A 25,400-nucleotide genomic window follows, 5' to 3' on the forward strand; every position below is an offset into this window, starting at 1 on the left:
ATGTATATATACAGTATATATACCAGGGCTGTGGAGTCGGTCCAAAAATCCACCGACTCCGACTCCTCAGTTTAGGATTCCTCCGACTCCACGACTCCGACTCCTCTAATTTGCATATTACAATTTTGTTGATTAAAAGTATGTAACATGAAATTCGTCTCTTAACTGCCAACGCTTAGGAATTTTACAAGACAACTGAAGTGAGAAGGATATGTAGACTACTATATTTATTCCCTTTAGACTAAAACTAGTCCTTGGTAAGAGTACTTGTAAAAGGTACAAACCGGAACAAAGAACATCTATCAGGCCCTAGGCAATGTAAGTGTGGGTACATGTAAGAATGATGTGCAGGTACTCTGCAGGGGAATGAGGAGATTGTAAACAGACAACACCTCTGTGTTCAATGTGGACAGCATTCTCAGTGGATTCCTGCAGCTCTGTGGGGAGTGCATATGTAGAGTATAGTACTACTGTGTAACAAAGTAAACCTGAGACAGATGAAATTAAAGTTTTATACATACCTGGGGCTTCCTCCAGCCGCCTTCAGGATAATCAGTCCCTGTATGTCCTCCTCCACCACCTGGATCTTCTGCTATGAGTCCAGGTACTTGAGCCAGTCAGGCGTAGTGCGCATGCACACACTCCGCCGCCAGGAGCATACTACACCTGTGCAGCACTATTGCGCAGGTGCAGAATGTTTCTGGCTGTGGGAGCGGCATGCGGCCGGACAGCGCTGACTGGCTGAATTACCAGGACTCATAGCAGAAGATCCGGGTGGTGGAGGACAGCGAGGGACTGATTAGCCTGAAGGGGGCTGAAGGAAGCCCCAGGTATGTATAAAACTTTACTTTTCATCCGTTTCAGTTACCCTTTAATTTGTAGTCACCAAACCAAATTTTAATAACATATCACATTATTTGATTTCATCAGCAAAGGGAGTGCATACATTTGCATAAATCAGCATCAATGCAGAATTATTTCCATCTCGTTGACCATCTCTATTAGTGACACAGCTACACATCAGGCTTTATTCTTACAGCATAGATGTTATTTAGTATATATAAGAGATTCCTGTGTACACATCATATATACAGTCACAATCAGATATGTATATCTGACCTTAAAAATACGGGGACTGCTTTATTGAAGCAGCACAAGTAACTAATTTTGACTGGTTTATTTCATTTTTGTGGACTAAGCACAGCTATTACTGTATATATACTGTATATATACATTATTTTTAATGACTATTATCTGAGAAATAGAACATTTTATCATATTTTCTATTTTAATTACAGTTACAAATTCATTAGGAGTCGGTGCATTTTTTCCCGACTCCGACTCCGACTCCAGGCACCCAAAATTGCCCGACTCCACGACTCCGACTCCACGACTCCGACTCCGACTCCACAGCCCTGATATATACAGTAATAGCTGTGCTTAGTCCACAAAAATGAAATAAACCAATCAAAATTAGTTACTTGTGCTGCTTCAATAAAGCAGTCCCCGTATTTTTAAGGTCAGATATACATATCTGATTGTGACTCTATATATGATGTGTACACAGGAATCTCTTATATATACTAAATAACATCTATGCTGTAAGAATAAAGCCTGTTGTGTAGCTATGTCACTAATAGAGATGGACAACGAGATGGAAATAATTCTGCATTGATGCTGATTTATGCAAATGTATGCACTCCCTTTGCTGATGAAATCAAATAATGTGATAGGTTATTAAAATTTGGTTTGGTGACTACAAATTAAAGGGTAACTGAGACGGATGAAAAGTAGTTTTATACATACCTGGGGCTTCCTCCAGCCCCCTTCAGGCTAATCAGTCCCTCACTGTCCTCCACCACCCGGATCTTCTGCTATGAGTCCTGGTAATTCAGCCAGTCAGCGCTGTCCGGCCGCATGCCGCTCCCACAGCCAGGAACATTCTGCACCTGCACAATAGTGCTGCACAGGTGTAGTATGCTCCTGGCGGCGGAGTGTGTGCATGCGCACTACGCCTGACTGGCTCAAGTACCTGGACTCATAGCAGAAGATCCAGGTGGTGGAGGAGGACAACGAGGGACTGATTATCCTGAAGGCGGCTGGAGGAAGCCCCAGGTATGTATAAAACTTTAATTTCATCTGTCTCAGGTTTACTTTGTTACACAGTAGTACTATACTCTACATATGCACTCCCCACAGAGCTGCAGGGAATCCACTGAGAATGCTGTGCACATTGAACACAGAGGTGTTGTTGGTTTACAATCTCCTCATTCCCCTGCAGAGTACCTGCACATCATTCTTACATGTACCCACACTTACATTGCCTAGGGCCTGATAGATGTTCTTTGTTCAGGTTTGTACCTTTTACAAGTACTCTTACCAAGGACTAGTTTTAGTCTAAAGGGAATAAATATAGTAGTCTACATATCCTTCTCACTTCAGTTGTCTTGTAAAATTCCTAAGCGTTGGCAGTTAAGAGACGAATTTCATGTTACATACTTTTAATCAACAAAATTGTAATATGCAAATTAGAGGAGTCGGAGTCAGAGTCTGAGTCAGTGGAATCTTAAACTGAGGAGTCGGAGGATTTTTGGACCGACTCCACAGCCCTGGAGTGCACTGTCTGATGTTCACACTGCATGCGTTCCGGACCTGTGCGGTCCGGGAACGCATGCTGCACGCATTTTTTGCCAAAACGCGTGGCTATCCCATTCACTTTTCAGTGATGAGATCAGCCACGCAACGCATACAAACGCGGTTGACGTGCGTTCGTACGCGTTGCGTTCCGTGTGCGTGCCCGTCCGCGTTTGTAATGTGAACGCGACCTTAAAGAGGAATTGTCACGAAAATCTTAACATTTAAAACACATATACATAGGAAATACATTTCTCCCAGGGTAAAATGAGCCATAAATTACTTTTCTCCTATGTTCCTGTCACTTAGGGCTCGTTTCCACTATCGCGAATCTGCATGCGTCCAACGCATGCAGATCCGCACATGTAATACAAGTGGATGGGCCTGTTTCCACTGTAGCGTTGTTGAGGTGCGTTTTTTTCAGCGTGAAAAAAACGCACAAAAGAGCCAACGATTTCGCCTGCGTCGGGAATCCGTGCGAATCGCCGCTAATGTATTTAATAGTAAAAACGCATGCGTTTGTTACATGCGTTTTTACCCGCGATTTCGCGTGCGATTTCGCACCTTTTTCAATTTTATTTAGCCCTGGCAGTGTCATGGTTAATTTCGCATGGCACCCTGCCATGCGAAATCGCAGGCGAAATCGCGGGTAAAAACGCATGTGGAAACGCATCCGCATGCGTTTTTACAAGCGTCGGAATGCGGCCGAAATCGCGTCGCAACAGTGGGAACGAGCCCTGAGGCTCGGTTCACATTGAGCCTAAAATAGCTTACGCTCCGCTCCGATGAGCGGAACGCAGCAGCGGTAGCAATGCTTTCCCGATGGGAAAGTTCACATTACTACGTTCCGCTCAGTTCCGCCCATCAGAGCAGACGTTCCAGACCTGCATGATCCTCCCGCTCCAGGGAGCGGAATGCAGCGCAGGAGCGGATGCGTGCAATGTGATCCTAGCCTTACAGATTTTGGACTAGCCCATCTCTCCATAGGGGGGATTCTCAGGATTTTCTTTATTTTTAAAAGCACTAAGTGAATGAATGGCAATTGCTCTGTCCAACTGCCAAAAAAAGTGTGCAGGGAGGCTGGCTAGCATCTTTGTATTACTCTTTTCGAGCGAATGTCTTTGTAAAGAATACAGGCCATGTTGAGAATCCCCCATGAAGAGATGGACTAGCCCAAAACATGTCGGTAATGTCAGATTTCTACTACCTATTGTAAGTGACAGCAACGTAGGAGAGAAGTAATTTATGGCTCATTTTACTCTGGAAGAAACTTCCTATTTGTATGTGTTTTAAATTTTAAGATTTTTGTGACAGTTCCTCTTTAAAAGCAAATAAATATGGCAGGCTCCATATACCTCTCGCTACAGTTGTCCTTTAACTGATTTCAGGTAAACTCATGCTGCACCACTCAGTCAGACATGCTGGGGACATGTTAGTCCAGAGGCTCACCCAGGCTTTCTTGAGCCCACTGTTTCTGTCTTTGTACAAGTGTGGCTGTACTGCACATCCGCAAGTATGAGCCGTACCTGCGCAGCTGCACAAAGCTTCCCGCTCATGGAGGTAAGAGCCGTGCACAAGCAGTTTTGTGCTACTACCGCATGCAAGCACAGAACATGCTCACTCATGCACAGTGTGGCTATGCTCATATATGGACGGGGGAGCATGGCTACAAGAGCATATCTGACTAGCCCTGGCCTAGAGGGCCCCAGCGCTGGAATGGAGGGGATGAGGAGGACATGGGAAGCCCCTGGAATATCCAGAGAGGCTTCCCTCTTCCCAGGTATGTAACTTTTACATTTTTCTCCCTTTCAGGTTCACTTTAGGCCCCTTTTACACTCGCATTGCTAGTGTGCTTTGCGTTACCCTGTTTTACTGCATGGCAACGAAACACCAATGTAAGTCAATGGGGCCTAACACACTTACCGTGGCGCTTCGCATAGCGTGGCAAGTTTTCAGAATCGCCGCTGAGCCAATGCAAGGTCTGCAGCACGCTACTGTATGACTTCCGTAATGGTGGCAGATGTCATTGGAGTCAATAGGTGATACAGGAATTTCATCGGGAGAGCGGTACATCGTGGCGCACATGCATGGACTGACGGGTCCTGCCCAGCATGGAGTATGTCACTGAGCGGGGGACGGTGCTATGCATGTGACTCTATCGGTGCACTCTGCCGCAGGGTCTTATGTTTGTCATTTTTTGTGTTGCGGAGGGAAGCGGCAGGAGCATTGCATCCCCACCACAATGCAAAAAATACATGTAAAACCGGCCTTAACTATTTGAGGACCGTGGTCTTACACACCCTTAGTGATTACTGTTTTCTTCCCAACTCTGCCCTCCCCTGCCAGCCAATCCTAGCGATCGCCTCTCATAGACATCAGCCTGTGATAGCCGATCGCTCTCCTGTCTCTCATTGGGTCAACCATGTCACACGGCTGTCACCAGTACAGCTCTGCCGTGGATCGCAGCACTGTACCATGTAAATAGACAGAGGTTTCGCCGTCTTAACAGTCTCCTAGCGGCGATCGCCGCTGGGAGGCTGATGACTTCATTCCAGCGGGGATGTGCGCGTTATCACCACGTGTGATCCCCTGCTATCTCCGCCCCTAAGACTTCACGCCAATTGGTGTGGAGTGGTCCTGGGGCTGCCGCCGCGTTCACGCCAATCGGCGAGGAGCGGTCGGCAAGCAGTTAAAGGAACACTACTAAACCAAGTGTTCTAAAATGACAATGTACAAATAATGTCTAAGTAGCTGTGTAAACATTTTCCTACTTTTTCATGTTAAATATCTGAGGCAAAAGCTGTAATTCATTGTGTGTAAATTTTAGCTACAGTGGTGTGAAAACTATTTGCCCCTTTCCTGATTTCTTATTCTTTTGCATGTTTGTCACACTTAAATGTTTCTGCTCATCAAAAACCGTTAACTATTAGTCAAAGATAACATAATTGAACACAAAATGCAGTTTTAAATGATGGTTTTTATTATTTAGTGAGAAAAAAACCCTCCAAATCCATATGGCCCTGTGTGAAAAAGTGATTGCCCCCCCCTTGTTAAAAAATAACTTAACTGTGGTTTATCACACCTGAGTTCAATTTCTGTAGTCACCCCCAGGCCTTATTACTGCCACACCTGTTTCAATCAAGAAATCACTTAAATAGGAGCTATCTTACACAGAGAAGTAGACCAAAAGCACCTCAAAAGCTAGACATCATGCCAAGATCTAAAGAAATTCAGGAACAAATGAGAACAAAGTACTGTAATTGAGATCTATCAGTCTGGTAAAGGTTATAAAGCCATTTCTAAAGCTTTGGGACTCCAGCAAACCACAGTGAGAGCCATTATCCACAAATGGCAAAAACATGGAACAGTGATGAACCTTCCCAGGAGTGGCTGGCCGACCAAAATTACCCCAAGAGCGCAGAGAAAACTCATCCGAGAGGCCACAAAAGACCCCAGGACAACATCTAAAGAACTGCAGGCCTCACTTGCCTCAATTAAGGTCATTGTTCACGACTCCAACATAAGAAAGAGACTGGGCAAAAACGGTCTGCATGGCAGATATCCAAGGCGCAAACCACTTTTAAGCAAAAAGAACATTAAGGCTCATCTCAATCTTGCTAAAAAAACATCTCAATGATTGGCAAGACTTTTGGAAAAATACCTTGTGGACCGACGAGACAAAAGTTGAACTTTTTGGAAGGTGCGTGTCCCGTTACATCTGGCGTAGAAGTAACACAGCATTTCAGCAAAAGAACATCATACCAACAGTAAAATATGGTGGTGGTAGTGTGATGGTCTGGGGTTGTTTTGCTGCTTCAGGACCTGGAAGGCTTGCTGTGATAGATGGAACCATGAATTTTACTGTCTACCAAAAAATCCTGAAGGAGAATGTCCGGCCATCTGTTCGTCAACTCAAGCTGAAGCGATCTTGGGTGCTGCAGCAGGACAATGACCCAAAACACACCAGCAAATCCACCTCTGAATGGCTGAAGAAAAACAAAATGAAGACTTTGGAGTGGCCTAGTCAAAGTCCTGACCTGAATCCTATTGAGATGTTGTGGCATGACCTTAAAAAGGCAGTTCATGCTAGAAAACCCTCAAATAAAGCTGAATTACAACAATTCTGCAAAGATGAGTTGGCCAAAATTCCTCCAAAGCGCTGTAAAAGACTCGTTGCAAGTTATCGCAAACGCTTGATTGCAGTTATTGCTGCTAAGGGTGGCCCAACCAGTTATTAGGTTCAGGGGACAATTTCTTTTTCACACAGGGCCATGTAGGTTTTGAGTTATTTTTCTCACTAAATAATAAACACCATAATTTAAAACTGCATTTTGTGTTCAATTATGTTATCTTTGACTAATAAACGTTTTTTGATGAGCTGAAACATTTAAGTGTGACAAACATGCAAAAGAATAAGAAATCAGGAAGGGGGCAAATAGTTTTTCACACCACTGTATGTTTGGAATGTCTCATTTGCAGAGGTGAATCTCTGCAGCCTGACATGCTAAGAACAGTGTAATATTGAAGCAGAGTTATAGTAAAAGCCTGTCAGGTGTCATGTTTCACACACACAATTACAAATGCTTATGTTGCACAGAAGATACATTTCCTCTGCTCTCTGCAGAGTGCTCAGTCAGCGACAGGCCAAACTTTCTCTCACACACACAGAGTTAACAGATGAAGTGTGAGGGAATTCCCCCTCCCCTCGTGGCTCAGTCTGCTCTCAGAATTCAGAAAAGTGTGAAAGGAATTATATAACAGTAAACAAAGAGATAGGAATACAAATGTATACACCAGTACTTGGCAGCACTTCCCAAACATTTCCTATCTCAATTGAAAAAAAAAACATGTTAATAGATGGTGTTCCTTTAAGGTCAGGGGACTACTGTTTGTTATGTTTTTTTTTTGTTTTGTTTTGTTTTTTTTGTAATAAACCAAGGTAACATTGCAGCAGTGAATTGACTGCCTGTTAGCTGCCTTTCTCTCCTGTTAGCCACTACCAGTAGGCTGGACTACTGACAAGCCTGCAGCAGTTCAGCCTCCCTTATGAAGGAGGTCTTATTCATATACTGTATATGCCTAAAAAGCCCAGGGCTTTGGTTCTAGCTTTGACATGTACATTGTGTATAAAGACGACACAGATTCCTCTTACTACCCATCCCCCAGCTATATAGGTTATATTACTGGCAATGACGCGATATTCCGCATTACTACAGAACATGCCATCAGAAAAATGCCTGCTGTAGAGGTTTTTTCTTACTTACTCAGTTCATTTCTCAACAAAATACCTCCAGGGAGAAGTGTGTGCTCATTTTATCTCATCAGCCTCTGTCAGTCCTCTCAGTCCCTCCACTAAAGTGCCACATCTACAGTATGACAAACCAATGGCTGATGTGCCCATAAGGCCACATTCGATACCCGTTCTGTACGTTCACTACACCTCCGAGAAATGCCCGCTTCCACTTGTGGAAAAAAAAAATGGACCGCCCAGCTCTGACCGGATATTTTTACAGACAAGACCACAAAACACCAAGTGCACCGACGCAATGAAAGCCTATGAGAACGGACAGTGTCACTAGGCTGGTCGCTGCATCGGAAATGCAAATACTCACCTATCCCATAGATTCGGTTCTGCCGCAACTGGTTACCGCCATTCAGTCCACTGCAGGGGTGGAGCTGGTATACATAGACCAGAGCCTGGCAGAAGCATGGCACTCTTCATTGGATTACAAAAGACCAGTGGGAATCCTCCTCAGCAACAGCAATTTGCAGCGCTGCTTAAAACGCTTCATTGTGAACAGGCCCTTTGTCTTACTTTAGAGTTACAAAATACCTGTTGCAGCAGATCAGAGGTGGCCACCTCCTCACTGACCTATAACCACTATGCAGATCTTCCCCCATGGACCGCATGCTTGTTCCAGGTGTGAATCGCACACTGCTGAAGCCAAAAACTGTTTAGCATTTTTTTTAAAGGGATACCTCAATATGCCTCTTATTACAGGTTTTAAAGTGAGAGGGTGGCTGCCATATTTATTTCCTCTACAACAATACCAGTTGCCTGGCTGTCTTGCTGATCTCTATCATCAGTAGTGTCTAAATCACACACACATGCATGTAGCTAAACCAGTCAGACTTCAGTCAGAAACATCTGATTTACATGCTTGTTTAGGGTCTAAGGCTATCAGCAGGGCAGCCAAATAATCTGTTAAAGAGGAACTCCAGCCTAAACAAACATACTGTCATTAGGTTACATTAGTTATGTTAATTAAAATAGATAGGTAATATAATCTCTTACCCACACTGCTTTAAAAGAACAGGCAAATGTTTGATTTCATGATGGCAGCCATCTTTTTGGTTGAAAGGAGGTGACAGGGAGCATGAGACACAGTTCCAACTGTCCTGTGTCCTGAGCACCTCTCCCAGTTGCTAGGCAACATGAATAACAACATAGAAAATCCCATCATGCTCTGCACAGCATCAGGGGAAAAAAGCCCGGGCTTTTTTTCTTTGATGGGTGGAGCTTAGATAAAAATGCAGCTAAAAATGATGCTTTGGTAAGAAAAACAAAGTTCTGATGCTGTGAAACTGTTAAAAAAAACACCAAGCCTTTTCAGTGCTGCTGAGTAGATTTTTAGTCTGCAGGTTCACTTTAAAGAGGAGCTGTCAGCCATACTATGCCAGGATAAACACGCACACATATAAGTAGATAAATACTAGCTCTACTTACATGACAGATGTATTGCACTGTCCACAATTTCATTTCAGTGAATTTTATAAAACAAAAATACGGAGATGCAGAGAATTCTGTTCCCTGGCAGGGGCCATCTTTAGTCCCTCCAGCGAAGCCAATGCTGAGGTCATTTCCTCCCTTACCCCCCTTCCCTCCTACCTACAGCAATTGCTGACACCCCTGCATCCATGAGAACCCCCCCAGCCCTGCTACTATATCAGAAGTGATTCCCCCTGTATTTACCCTCAGCCCTGCAGCGTCCATCTCGTCTTCTAGCATAACAGCACTTAGCAGGGAAGAATATGTGCAGCTCCAGCACCAGAGGAGAATCTGTGTGCGCTGCGTGTGTTCTTCCCCGCTGGGCTCTGTGGTGCTGCGGGCGGGGATGTTGCGGGGTGGAGGGATAATGCAGGGGGAGTCCCTTTGTAAATGGTGGCGGGGCCGGGGTCCCCATGGATGCGGAGATGCCCCCCGAATAAAATTACGGAGATGCCGACAGAGTGCAGGGAGGACAGTGCAGACGCGAGGCGGCCAATGAGAGAGGGACAGGCTTGAGTGACACAGGCTACAGCCAATCAGGCTGAACTAGCTGTGTCTGGGCAAAAAAGCAAAGGAGAACTCCCTCCCGCCCCAGCCTGCACTGCATCTCCGGTTATGCGGCTTCTTGCTGCGGCTTTAGAGATGGGGACATGAGGATTTATCTACAATAAAAAAAAAAGTAAGATTTGTTTTTAAGTTAGGCATTGCCTTTTTAGTATCAATTTTATCTATATTACCGATAGAAATAGGGAATAGATTTTTGTTTTTAAGCCTAACAGTTACTCTTTAAGGAAATAAATATAATCAGCCTCCATATCCTGCTCAGTTCAGGTGTACTTTAAAGTAGACCTGAACTCAGAACTTCCTCTCTGCTGTAAAAGATAAGCAACTGCATAATAACCTTTACAGAAAAACATTTCTTTGTTACAGTTTACAGAACTCCTCCAATAAATTTTCAGTCTGTCTACTTCCTCCTTTCATGGAAGTAGACAAAGGGTTAACCTCCTGTTTATTGTAATAACCTGTGTTTACAAACTAACTGCTCTGCCAGATTTCTGTGCTGACACAGCTGAGAGCTCAAATTACAATTGTGATTACTTGCAGCTGAAGGGGAATTAGACAGGCTCTTCACTCTAAACACAAATTGAGTGAATTAATCTGTGTTTTCCTTGTGTCCTCTGCATGAGTACAGGTCCACTTTAATTGGAAAGCCTGAACCCATTCCTTCTTTTGTTTGTTAAAAATTTGCATGTTTCCCACTCTTTTCAGGAAGAAAGAAAAAAGTGTGAAACAACTTGTTACTTTTGATAAACGTGTGTAGTTGTTTTTAGTGTTGACTTATGAACTGAAGTTTACAAGAACAAACTTTCTGTGTATTTTGTACAGAAATGTTTACTTTGCCGGTTAAAACACAGGTCAGCGAACCAAAGCTGCCTGTAACACCTCAGATCTGTTCTGTATTGCATGTTTCAGGAAAAACCCAGCAAAATCCCAGACTCTCTATGATGGGCTCATGTGCCTATTTATACACGCCCCCACATCCAGACCCCACCTTCCAGAATGCAGTCTTGTAGGAATCTTAAAGCATACAGCACCTGAAGTGACATGATGATGATGGGTGTATGTATGTATGTATGTATATATATATATATATATATATATATATATATATATATATATATATATATATATATATATATTACCAATTCCTAATAATTGTTAAAAAAGGGTGTACAGACACATTTTTATTACCATTGCAAGGCTCGGCTATGTAGATGAGGCAGTATGAATGTAGCCAGGGCTCTCCTGAAAAGAAAACACTTTATCTGGCTGAAGCAATTCTCCCAATAACATGTAGTGCTGAAATATTCAAAATGCTGTTATTTCTCTGTGTGGTGGCTGAATGAGCCAGATTTTGAACCACACTGAAATGGCTGCTGTTAACACTTCACAAATAGAATTGCAGACTTTAAACTGATAAGAATACAGGACTCCTACAGTTAAAGTGGACCCAAACTAAAAATACAAGATTTCAGAAATAACATCTACTGTATATTCCTGCGTATAAGACTACTTTTTAACCCTTGAAAATCTTCTGAAAAGTTGGGGGTCGTCTTATACGCCAGGTATTATTGATGCTGGGTGATACCCCCTATCCTGTTACCGTCTCTCAGATCTCGCTGCTGAGGACTGTAGTGAAGCTGTGCAGGCGCATATGTACGAGATCTGAGAGGCAGAGAGGGAGGTAAATAGGATACAAGGTTGGGCCAGAGGGGTGAAAGAGGCATATTCTATAGGCACAGCACGATCTATTCTTCCATACCGCTCTGATAAACAGGTAGACAAGGAGAGCTGACCAATCCACTTAGGGAGAGCGAGAGCTGACCAATCCAACCAGTCAATTGACTATATACTGTGATATACTGGGTACCACATACAGTACAGCAACAGTATATGATTTTTTTATTTTTTTTTTATTTGGTGTACGTTGGAAGATGGGTAGTCTTATACGGTGAGTATATCACAAACTCTATATTTTAACTGAAAAAGTTGGGGGTCGTCTTATACACCCAGTCGTCTTATACGCCGGAATATACAGTATTTTCTAAATTATAATAATAAATAGCAGCCATTTTTTCAGCTGCATGATGACAAATATAAAATATTTTACATTTATTGGAGAAACCCCTCCCTTCCTTTCCTATTGCCTGCAAATAATCCGGCAAACTGGTGGAGTAGATGGTGTCCAGCAAAGGAGGAATTGCCAATGGCTGCCACCTGTATAACCCTAGTTATGCAAAGAGAAGGGTGAAAAGCATGCACTGAAATGCTCATAGGCTTAAAGGAGTGTTTATTTATATTTGTATGTGTCAGAGTGGTGCAACTAAATATTTTGAATTAAAAAATGTTTGGTTTGGGTCCGCTTTAATGATCTCATATGTTTATTTTCAGTGTAGGATGGCTTCAATTGGTTTGGAATTTGAATATAATTTTTCACTCATGTTTTTGAAGCGTACTAGGGGGCAGACGTTGTACACATGGCCTGCACTGTGTGTCTGGTCAGACTAGTTTGTCAGGAATTTAGACTGATGAATTATGATGCTTTCAATTGACAAATAATGGGTGAGATGTACTAAAAAGAAAATGCTGTCAGTACAGATTGAGCAAAAAAAAAATCAGAAGAATCTTAAATCTTTTTACAAACAAAAACATTTTCCCCTAACTGTTCCCCAACTACCTTGTGTATTGGAAGGGGGGTCCCAATTTGGTTTTTGAGAGGGGGCATGGTTGAGCTATCACTTTTTCCCACCCCCTTTCCACGATCCAGAGGGTTACATCTAAAGAGGCCCACTGAAAAATGGGGAAATGCTGATATTAGAATCTCGGTAATTTTTTTTTTGTGTGCCAATCACAGTAATCACGGCAATAAAGCAAACCTGAAGCAAAAAAAAAAGTATGATGTAATGAATTGTAGGTGTAGTACAGCTAATGAATAGAACATTAGTAGCAAAGAAAAGTGTCTCATTTTTTATGTTCAGTTATATCGTTTTTTTGTTTGTTTGTTTGTTTTTTAACGTTGCATCAGACACTTTTTTTTTTTTTTTTTTTTTTTAAAGCTATAAAACAAAGCAGAAATAATGACCCTTTGAACCTTATCTCAAGCTGTCTCTCACTTGGTTGTTTAAGTGCTGCAGAAAACAGGACTGTATTCGATCCAGTGGATCAAAGAGCTCAGAGAACCTCTTTTGCATAGATAACTGAAGTTTTTTTTTTTAACTCTTCCTGTACTGGAAAACAATTTATTAAGAGACTATTTTCTTTGCTACTAATGTTCTATTTCTTAGCTGTACTACACATACAATTCATAATTTCATAAGTTTATTTTCAGGTTTGCTTTAAGATAGGAATAAAGGGGCTAGAGTCAATGTAATGACAACTTTTGCTGCCCAAGTGCTACCTTACATCATCAACGTGCGCCAGCTCTCAGACAAGCAAAATATACCTCTTTTTCACCTCTACCTAACACTAACCTTCCACTGTTGGATGCCTAACACTAACCTCCCTCACTCTAAAGCCTTACTCTAACCTCCACCCCTGCTTGATGCCTAAAACTTCTTCTTCCTCCTCTCCAACCCATAACTCTGCAAATTCTGATAAAGCTTATATCGTTACAAATCATACTGCACAAGTCTGCCAGCACATATTGAGGGTCACCATTAAATGCCATTGTGTCGGAAGGTCTAGAACAGGTTGAAGCCCCCCAGGTCCTAGTTTAACCATTTTAGCCCTCAGTCATTTTTCACCTTATGCATCCGAGCAATTTTCACCTCCCATTCATTCGCCAATAACTTTATCACTACTTATCACAATGAATTGATCTATATCTTATTTTTTCCGCCAGCAATGAGGCTTTCTTTGGGTGTTACATTTTGCCAAGAATTATTTTTTTTCCAAATGCATTTTAACAGGAAAATTAAGAAAATAATGGGAAAAAAATATTTCTCAGTTTTCGTCCATTATAGCTTAAAAATACATGCTACCATAATTAAACCCTCCACATTTTATTTGCCCATTTGTCCCGGTTATTACACCATTTTAAATTATGTCCCTATCACAATGTATGGCACCAATATTTTATTTGGAAATAAAGGTACATTTCAGTTTTGCGTCCATCACTATTTACAAGCTAATAATTTAAAAAATATTAGTAATATAATCTCTTGACAAGCATATTAAAAAAAAGTTTAGACCCTTAGGTAACTATTTATAAGTTTGTTTTTTTGTTTTGTTTTTTTTTAAATCTATTTGGGTATTTTTTGGGTGTGGGGGGTTAACAGTTAATTTTAATTGTAATTTATTGTGTTTTATGTGAAAAAAATTGATATGCATGTAGTTTTACTATTTGGCCACAAGATGGCCACAGTGATTTTTTTTTTTAATTCCCATCCTGTAAGCAGTGTTGCCAACCCATCCCTTTAATTACTGACACATCTAAGTAATACAGGTTCTGGGGCTATTTGAACATAATCAGTGCCTTAAAGAGACACTGAAGCGAAAAAAAATATATGATATAATGAATTGGATGTGTACTATGAATAATTACTAGATTAGCAGCAAAGAAAATATTCTCATATTTTTATTTTCAGGTATATAGTGTTTTTTCTAACATTGCATCATTCTATAATATATGCAGATTACACAACACTCAGCATTCAAAATGATTCTTTCAGAGCAGTCTGTGAACTAATGACCTCTCCTCTGGCAGAGGAAAAGTAAATAGTCCAGGAACAGTTGAGATAATAAAAGTCAGATAACAGCCCTCTCCACCACTTTGAAAGTCTTAGAGATAATGGCTTTTTTGTATAGAGATAACAACTGGAGTTTCTTAACTCTTTCTGTACTGGAAACAATTAGACTAATGTATCTGATCTTAATGTTTTATTTCTTAGCTGTACTACACATACAAATCATAATAACATTTATACAAATCATAATATAAAATATGTTTTTCGCTTCAGTGTCTCTTTAACTGCATCTACCTAGCCACAAAACCTGTATAATTCATATGTGTCAGTAATTAAAGGGATGAGTTGGCAACACTGCCAGTAAGCAAGAATCTCGCTTACAGGAAGTATATAAGGGTTTTTTTTGGGGGGGGGGGAGGTCAAAAAGACAGCGGCTTCTTATAAGAAGCTGTCTGTCTTTCTACCGGGGACTTAGATCTATGAATGGGAACAATGTTCCCATTCATTGCTCTTCGGGCTAACGGGGGGCAACATGGGAGTGCACAGCAGCTCAACCGCACGTCCAGGCGGCTAAAATGGTTAAATCTCTGAACCCATTTGTAGTTATTGGGGAATCCCTTATATTTTATATTATACTTTGTTTATACAGTATAATCTCATAGTAAGCTCTGATATAGTAAATATTCGGGTATAGTAAACTACATGTCCAGGTCCCAACCATTCTTCATTATAAGTATATGGGAGTAATGCCTGGCATAGTAAACTCTGAGATCATAGAATTTCTGTTATAGTAAACCTGTTTTTTTTGGCCCCTGTGGTATTCTGTATCCGGCTATAGTGTAAAGTGGGCGGGTGAATGCGCCATACGTCAAGTCAGAGATCCATGAGCAGTGGTCAATGGGCGGGCCAGTGTTGCCAACTCATCCCTTTAAATACGGACGCTTATGAATTATACATGTCTTGTGGCTAGTTAGATGCAGTTTAGGCACTGATTATGTGTGAGAGGCCCCAGAAGAACCTGTATAACTTAGATGTGTCAGTATTTAAAGGGATGAGATGGCAACCCTGGGGCAGGCTGGCAGCCACTTGTAGCATGCTTGCTATCTGCACACTACTCTGGTCCTGCATGGATTAGCTCAAAAGCATCAGCCAGTGAGACCTATGCTTCCTGTGTGAGCTACTGAGCTTCCTGTCTAATTACTGAGGGAATTGCCTATAATCTGTGACTTGCTTGTGCATGGCTGCAACGCTACAGTATCATCCATGTTGCACAACAATGTGGACAGAGAAGCACTCTATTAGTACTGTACATGCATTAACTGGTGAGATCTACACTTCCTGTGCGAGCTGCTACATAATTATTGCATGCAAATCCCTGCATATTGTGCTCTGTGCATTATGTTCTATCTTAGACATTGTGCTTGCTAGCTGAAGCATTGAAAAGAAAAGATGGCTCTGAACTATTGACTAATTAAGATACAGTACTATAGTATACTTGATGTGCTTGAGTATGACCATTTCTGTTTTAGCAAACTTCTGATATATTAAACTTCTTTTCACAGTCCCTTGAAATTTGCTATATAGGAATTCTACTGTAAAATCTAGTCTAATCACTTGACGGATTTATCCAATAGCTCCCTCCCAGCCGGAGGGTTTGGATTGGTTGTTGCCTGTTTCAGTTTGTTTATGCAGAGCTGCTGTTGTCAGTTCATTATAGTTGATATTCTTCCAACTTAGTTCGTGACATTTACAGAGTGATTCTGAGAAATATGTCTTCAGCTCTGTAAACTCTGCTGACTCCAGAAGGAACTATATAAAAGCACAGTTACCTGCCAGTAAATACTCCACTATCGCCTCTGGGCTGGTGGTGTCGGTGTACCCATACACACACAGGATGGCAGACCACTGTTAGGGACCGATAGTTTCATCATGTGACAATCCATTAAAGTGACAGTTCTGTGATGAGGCTTCTCCATGGTGGAGTGTGCAGAGTGGCTATCAAGTTGCACACAGTAAGTGCAGAGCGTGTACATGCAAAAGGGGCGCATGAAAACTTGGGCACCCGAAATAGCTGCAAGTAGAAGTAAATTAACCGACTATCTACTATTTTGCACTACTCCTAAAACTGACCTTTTTTTTTTTTTTTAAAGGAGAACTGTTGTGAGGGGGATATGGAGGCTGCCATATTTATTTCCTTTTAACCACTTCAAGACAAGAGCAATTTTCGCATATCAGTACTGCTCCCATTCATTCATCAATAACTTTATTACTACTAATCACACCTAAATTATCTATATATATATTTTCGGGACAGATTAGGCTTTTAGTGTGTGATTTTTTTGTTTAATTCATTACCTTATTTTCTTTGCATTTTAAAGGAAAGTAAGGTAAAAAAAATAGAAAAAACACACTATTTCTCCATTTATCCACTATAGCTTTACAATAAACAGTTAAACACACAAATTGTATTTGCTCATCCATCCTGGTTATTAAACAACATTTAGATTATGTTCCTAGCACAATGTATGGTGACAATATTGTGTTTTTTCTTTCTCATTGTACACTATTGATGATTATAAGACCTTATTTGCAAAAATAATAGTAATATACCCTCATGGTATACATATATAAAAAGCCAAGTTCCTAAGGTAACAACACGTTTATTCTCTTATATGCTGTCACTTTGTTTTCATTTTGCAAGTCTTTTTTTATTTTGGTACAGAATATGCGAAAATGTAATTGCTTTTGATTCAGTTTGTGACTTAAAAGAATACACAAGACATGGGCCTCAACCTTAAAACTTTCTAAACTCCATTCTACAACTTATCACGGTTAAAATATTACCACATATGTCTTTTGTAGTTTTGCTAAGTCTTTCCCAAGTTTGATCATAATTTTGAAAACTACTTTTTTTATGTTGGATTGAGTTTCTCCCTACCCATTTTTTATGTGACGTGCGCCCAAGCTTTAAGACACACCAAAATGTATTCTACAACTCGTCACGGTTAAAATGAATACCACATATGCCTCATTTAGTAACAAACTGGTGGTTTATCCTCCACAAATACACTGGACAAATATTTTTGGCCAGTTAGGCTTAAGGGCTCTTTCACACCAGAGCCCTCTTTTGGCGTTTTAACGCAAAGTCTATACTTTGCGTTAACCAAGGTAAAAGGAAAGTCCATAGACTTTCCTTTTACCTTTCACACCCGATGCTGCGTTTCGATATGTTGCGGTACGACGCGTCCCGGCGCATTTTATCGTCGGGAATCGCCGTTTCCCCTTCGGGTTAATTAACTACTACCGCCGCTACTCAGCGTCGCACCGGAGTTTCACGACGACACACCGCAACGCGTGCAGGAGCCGTTCTCCTGCACGCTTTCAGTGTGTAACCGGCCTAAAGGGAACCAGAGCTAAAGTAAAGAAAAGATTCTATACATACCTGGGGCTTCCTCCAGCCCCATACGCGCTGATCGATCCCACACCGCCATCCACCGCTGCCCACATTTACGAGAACCGGCTCCTGTCACTGACGTCATCGGAGCTGGGCTGCGCTGGAGAAGTGCGCCCTCTACGTATCTCTCTAGCGGCTGCTGCAGAGATACGCAAAGAGCGCACTTCTGCTACGCTAGACTGGCTCCGACTGACAGAACAGCGGGGAGCCGGTTCTCATAGATGCGGGCAGCGGTGGATGGCGGCGTGGGATTGATCAGCGCGTATGGGGCTGGAGGAAGCCCCAGGTATGTATAGAATCTTTTCTTTACTTTAGCTTTGGTTCTCTTTAAGTGGTTAAAGAGAACCAGAGATGAAGCACCCTCATGTATTTTACCATATATATCAATAGGAACATGACAGTAAACACCTACTCTGCTCTTAGTTTCATTCTATCAGCTCTGATGATAAGAATCCCCGACTGAGCATTCAGTCTAGCTTTGTCCCGGAATATTATAGCTCAGTCAGTCTTCAGTGATGTCTTTTCAAGCTCAAGTCTGGCCACTTGTGGCTCTGCTATGACTCCGCTATAACATTCTGGGACAAAGCTAGACTGAATACTCAATCAGGGATTCTTATCAGAGCTGATAACAGGCAGATTTAGCAGAGAAGAATAAAACAAAGAGCAGACTAGGTGTTTACTGTCATGTTCCCATTGATATATATGGTAAAATACATGAGGGTGCTTCGTCTCTGGTTCACTTTAAGCAATACCAGTTGCCTGGCTGCCCTGTTGATCCTCTGCCTCCATTACTTTTAGTCATAGCCCCTGATCAAGCATGTAGCAAACCAGGTGTTTCTGACATTTTTGTGAGATCTGACAGATTCGCTGCATGCTATATCAGCAGGGCTGCCAGGCAACTGGTATTGTTTAACAGGAAATAAAATATGGCAGCCTCCATATACTTCTCACTTCAGTTGTCCTTTTAAGAAATCCCAGGGTTTTCTTTTATATGTAAAATTTTAGAAAGAAGGTTGAATGTTTTAATGTCTCTAATCAGTGTCAGGCTGACACTGATTAGAGACATTAAAACATTCAACCTTCTTTCTAAAATTTTACATATAAGTAAAGAAGTTAGAAAAAGGTCAATAGTTCATGTATTTTATCTCTCGCTGCTCTCAGAAGTTGTATCCTGCCAGGAAATCTTTTATGGCTGTAATTTGCTTATCAGTGATGTTTACTATATTCCCAACAAGGTACCAACAAGACAGAAGCTGTCACTTCCATGCCTAGAAATTAACTCTTTCAGGCAGCAAAATAATGCAAGTAAAACAGCCTGGTTATTTGTTTTGCACTGTTTATCTGATCATGTCACACGTTGCCTCGGGTACACTTTAACACTACACCCCGCCGCAAAAACTTCAAGATATCTGCGCCATGCAAGGTTAGGCACACTTACTAATATCTGTTAGGTCAGGAAATTTACAGCCACTGTTTTAAACCCACTATGCAAATTTCCCACGTTAGCCGATATTAGTATGGCGCCTAAGGCAATGCCCAAACATCCACAGCATTACATTTTCTCCCTCCGTATAGAGCTCGGATCTCTCTCCCTCAGGCAATATCAATCCAGCATGTGTATGGGCCTTAACATAACTGCAGGTTAGAATGCATTCTACTATATGTCACTAAGTAGATGATTGGAGAACATTTTATTAGGGGAATAATTGAGGATGGGCAGGGGCGTAGCAATAGGGGTTGCAGAGGTAGCGACCCCATGGGGCCCTTCCTAAACCAAAGTATAAGCTGTTTATTGGTCCTGTGTTGGTAATGATCACTTCTATAGATGCTTTGAATGGTAGTAATCATTAACAAGCTGTTCCCCATCCCCTTCTGGCACCTCTGACACTGTAGATGACCTTGGCAGGTTTTGTTGCGCCGTATCAGTTGCTACGTATAGAGTTCTTGGGGGGCCCCAATGTAAAACTCGCACCGGGGCCCCGAGATTCATAGCTACGCCACTGAGGATGGGCAGCACAGTGGCTTAGTGGGCAGCACTCTCACCTTGCAGCACTGGGCCTCTGGTTTGAATCCCAGCCAGGGCACTGTCTACATGGAGTTTGTATGTTCTCATCGTGTCTGTGTGGGTTTCCTCTGGGCAATCCGGTTTCCTCCCACACCCCAAAAACATACAGATAAATTAACTGGCTTCCCCTCAAATTTGGACCTAGATTACAATACATTACACTATACATACAAATTGTCCCTAGTCTATGATATAGACATGATACATACATAGACATGTGACTATGGTGTGGATTAGATTGTGAGCCCCTCTGAGGGCCCTTCTCCACTATAACGTTTGCGACTGCTGAATCGCAAAATCGCAAACCGCTAGTGATTTTCCAAATCGATACGGTTTGCTTTTAACATAGCAATCGCGGTCATTTCCACTGCCGCGATTCGTTTTTTACTTGATCGCGCAGCGGAAGGATTATTGCCGCGATTTTGCTATGCGCTGCATAGCATAGCAAAATCGCGATCGCAAACGTCGGGAAATTGCCGTGAAATTTTTTACTTTTGCTGAATCGCAATCGCTAGCGTTCAGCGCGAAAGCTAGCGATTGCTAGTGGAAAAGGGGCCTAAAGGACAGCTAAAGGAAACCTGAAGCCTAAATAAACTTCTGAGATAATGAAGTGTATATGTAGTACAGATAATAAATAGAACATAAGTAGCAAAGAAGAGTCCCATATTTTTATTTTCTGTTATATAGTTTATTTTTTTTATAACATTGCATCATTCTGTCACAGTTGCAATTTTAAAGCCAAGCAGAAATAATGACCCTTTGAACTTTCCTGCAGTAAAACTTTATCTCAAGCTGTCATCAACGGTTTCTTGGCTGTTTAGGTGCTTCAGAAAACAGTCGGGTAAAATAGCTCAGAGAAGCATATATAACAACTGAATTTGTTTTAACTTTGATCCAGTGAATCAAAGAGCTCAAAGGAGCTCTTTTGCATAGATAACTGAAGTTTTTTTGTAACTCTTTCTGTACTGGAAACAATATGAGACTATTTTCTTTGCTACTAATCTTCTATTTCTTAGCTGTACTACAGTGTTTCTCAACATTTTATCGGTGTGTACCCCTTTTAAAACCCTGTACTCACCAAGTACCCCCTAGCATAGTAAACATTATCACAAGTACCCCTTGACAAATATATATTTAATTGTAGTATATTATAATTGGTTCTAAACCATTTCCAAGCCTTTACTATTGCTTTTAATTAGCTAAAATACTAATTTGGGGTTGTTTAAAATAAGATTTATCATTTTCTCAAACTCTAAATTTGTTGTTCTTGGCTAAGTATATCAAGCCAGAGTACCCCCTGGGACCACTAGAAGTACCCCCTGGGGTACGCGTACCACACGTTGAGAACCTAGGCTGTACTACACATACAATTCATTACCTCATAAGTTTATTTTTGCTTTAAAGTGGAACTGAAGATATTATTATTTAGTATTTATATAGCGTCGACACAGACATCTTCCACAGCTCTACACAGAGTATTTTGTCTTGTCACTGAAAGCGGAACTGAAGATGGATTTAAAATAATATTATGCAAGTGACTCTCATGCAGACAGGCCCTGGTATATGGTGTGCCTATGAGGATTGGAGAGAACCATTCTTCTTGCAGTGACAGTTTCTGGAAGCAGAGTTCATCTACGGTCCTGGCTTGTGTGTTGCTTGTATGGAGATAAGCATGTACAGAGCTGAATAGTGTGTGTGTGTGTGTGTGTGTGTGTGTCAGTCCCTGCACAGCACATCACATGTGTGACCTGCAGTGTGTGTACTTTGTGCTGGGCTCTGTGAATGGAGCAGGTCTGGCTTTCTGCTCTGGTCAGCAGTGAGAGCGGCGCTGTGAATAAAGGCCAGCGGAGTCGTGTCAGGGAGGGAGGGTGGGGGTTTCAATAACCCCCATAGAAAGGTCCAGCGTCACCCTGCTGACTCAGGCAGAGCGAAGGGCCTGCTATACCCTGCAGCCACGCGGCTCAGTCTCTGCAGCAGCCTCGAGCATGGTGGCCTTCCCGCAGGACCTGGGCACGACCACGTATAACGCTGCCAGCACGCCGCACCAACAGATTCTCAGATGCAGAGTGGAGTGCCGCTTAATGAGGAGCCCAGGTAGCCTGGCATCTGCGGAGTGTGTGGGGAGTACCTGGAGGGTTAGGGACGATTGCCTGGAGGGTTAGGGATGGTTGCCTAGAGGGTTAGGGATGGTTGCCTAGAGGGTTAGGGATGGTTGCCTAGAGGGTTAGGGACGGTTGCCAGGAGGTTTATGGGCAGTTTTGTTTTTTTTTAAAGTATCTGTTGAATAGAAATGGCATTTATAATTTGCCTATGTTCCAAATGTTTTGTGCTTTAAAAATGATCAGCTGCGGAGGTTTCTCCGCCACTTTCTCTAGCTAGCTGGCCAATCTGCTCTGCCAGGAGATGAGTGTGTTAAAGTGTACCTGAGGCGACATGTGGCATGATGAGATAAACATGTGTATGTACAGTACAAAACATATTAATAACCAGGATGTTTATCTTTTTTATATTTTGCTGCCTGAAAGAGTTAATTTTCAGTCGTGCAAATGGCAGCTTCTCTCTTGTTGGTACCTTGTCAGGAATATAGTAAACCTCACTGATAAGCAAATTACAGCCATAGAAGTGTTCCTGACAGAATATAACTTCTCACGGCAGGGAAGAGATAGAACAAGGTCAATAGTTCATGGTTTTTAACTCTGGGGCACTTAATAGGCTGCCACTGAGCAGAGACAATAAAACATTCAATCTACTTTGTAAATGTTTAAATATAAAATAAAACCATTGGATATCTAGTAGGAGGATAACTACAATGGTTGACCAAATCAGTTTATTTTCACCTTGCATTCCCTTTAAAGTACACTGGAAGTGACAGGGATATGGAGGCTGCCATATTTATTTCCTTTTAAACAATACCAGTTGCCTGGCATCCTGCTGATCTTTCTGGCATCATAAGTGTTTGAATCACTCACCTGAAATAAGCACGTAGCAAATGCAGTCAAACTTAAACGACACCTGAAGTGAGAGGGATAGTTTTGAGTATGATTTTGCAATTGGTTGTAGATGCGACCCATAGTTCCAACCTGTACAGAGTGGGTACAGTCAATTCTATCTTACCATGCTGAAAGTTAATTTATGGAGGTTCCCTTACTAAATTGTAAACATCTGGTTCCCATGGAATCTCTCCTCATTATAAATATCTAACCTCTCACACCTACAGGGTCTGACTGCTTGTTTGCTGCTGTGAGCATTTTTAATGTTATCTGCCTTGTTTTAAGGTGGTATATGGATAGAAATCTGGTTTATTACAGTTCAATTTTCTCTTCTTGACTCCTTTCCATGTTACTCACATCAAGTACTTCTCGGCTTATAAATGTCTTTTTTCAGATGTATTGTATATACTTGCCTCATTACTACTGTGTGATTTATATACCATTCTGATATGTGAATGTGTATACATGTTATTTGAATATACCACTATAAACTTGATGTGAAGAAGAAAAAAAAACACGATTAGTGGTGGTCATGTCTCAGAGAACGCATGGAGAAGCATGTGGTTTGGTTTGATCAGCTGATAGATTTGCAAAGCTTTAGCACATGATCAGGACTAGCAAATCAGAGACTTGCATATCTATCACCTGACTAAACTGATCACATGCTTCTCCATGAGTTCTCCTGGACATGACCATCGCTACACATGATTGCAATACAGGATTATTTAAGATGGTTGGATAATCAATAGAGTTGAATTGTTGTGGCCTTGATTCCATTTCCAGTCTTTACTTTCTATCTACTACCACCACAATAAAGGTGGCCAAACATCAGGCGACTTGGCCACCATCTGATTTGATTATTATAATCAAATCACATGAAAATTATTGCCGCCAAGAGCATGTCCGATTGGTTCTGGTCAAAATTAACCACTTCCCGACCACCGTATATACAATTGGCGGCCGGGAAGTGCACCCCGCAAGGACCGCCGTATAGACAAATGGCGGCGGTCCTTGTAGGGGCATGGGCGGAGCGATCGCGTCATCCGTGACGCGATCCTCCGCCTGGCGCCGCTCACCCGCCGCAACATCCCGCCGGCCATACGGAAGCGCCGGCGGGATGTTAACCCGACGATGTTAACCAGACCCCCTGCCCACCCCCCAGACCCCTGTTTGCACCCAATCACCCCCCTAATCACCCATCAATCACTCCCTGTCACTATCTGTCAACGCAATTTTTTTTTATCCCCCCCCCCCCCCCCCTGCCCCCTGCTCCCTCCTGATCACCCCCCCCCCCAATGTACTGTATGCATCTATCCCCCCTGATCACCTGTCAATCACCCATCAATCACCCCCTGTCACTGCCACCCATCAATCAGCCCCTAACCTGCCCCTTGCGGGCAATCTGATCACCCCCCCACACCAATAGATCGCCCGCAGATCCGACATCAGATCACCTCCCAAATCCATTGTTTACATCTATTCTCTCCTCTAAACACCCACTAATTACCCATTAATCACCCCCTATCACCACCTGTCACTTTTACCTATCAGATCAGACCCTAATCTGCCCCTTGGTGGCACCCAATCACCCGCCCACACGCTCAGATTGCCCTCTGACCCCCCCTTATCAATTCACCAGTGCATTAATTACATCTGTTCTTCCCTGTAATAACCCACTGATCACCTGTCAATCACCTGCCAATCACCCATCAATCACCCCCTGTCACTGCCACCCATCAATCAGCCCCTAACCTGCCCCTTGCGGGCAATCTGATCACCCACCCACACCATTAGATCGCCCGCAAACCCGCCATCAGATTACCTCCCAAATGTATTGTTTACATTTGTTATCTTCTCTAAACACCCACTAATCACCCATCAATCACCCCCTATCACCACCTGTCACTGTTACCCATCAGATCAGACCCTAATCTGCCCCTTTGCGGGCACCCAATCACCCGCCTACATGCTCAGATTGCCCTCAGACCCCCCCCCCTTATCAATTCGCCAGGGCATTATTTACATCTGTCCTTCCCTGTAATAACCCACTGATCACCTGTCAATCACCCATCAATCACCCCCTGTCACTGCCACCCATCAATCACCCCCTGTCACTGCCACCCATCAATCAGCCCCTAACCTGCCCCTTGCGGGCAAACTGATCACTCACCCACACCAATAGATCGCCCGCAGATCCGACATCAGATCACCACCCAAGCGCAGTGTTTCCATCTATTCTCTC

General features: G+C 42.3%; 1 protein-coding gene across 2 annotated transcripts in view; it reads left to right on the top strand.

Annotated features, from left to right (window-relative positions):
* Positions 1–25,400, top strand: part of CASP7 (caspase 7) — a 97,372-nt gene that overhangs the window by 31,304 nt on the left and 40,668 nt on the right. The window contains exon 1 of one of the 2 annotated variants that reach the window (XM_068258212.1): positions 22,114–22,262. The exons of the other annotated variant lie outside the window; for it this stretch is intronic. Within the exon in view, the coding sequence (XP_068114313.1) occupies positions 22,228–22,262 (35 nt within the window). The 5' untranslated portion in view covers positions 22,114–22,227. Of the gene's footprint in view, positions 1–22,113; positions 22,263–25,400 lie in introns of those variants that run through there. 2 annotated transcript variants of the gene reach the window in all.

This window comes from Hyperolius riggenbachi, chromosome 10 (genome assembly GCF_040937935.1).
Source record: "Hyperolius riggenbachi isolate aHypRig1 chromosome 10, aHypRig1.pri, whole genome shotgun sequence".
In the NCBI taxonomy this organism is placed as follows: Eukaryota; Metazoa; Chordata; class Amphibia; order Anura; family Hyperoliidae; genus Hyperolius; species Hyperolius riggenbachi.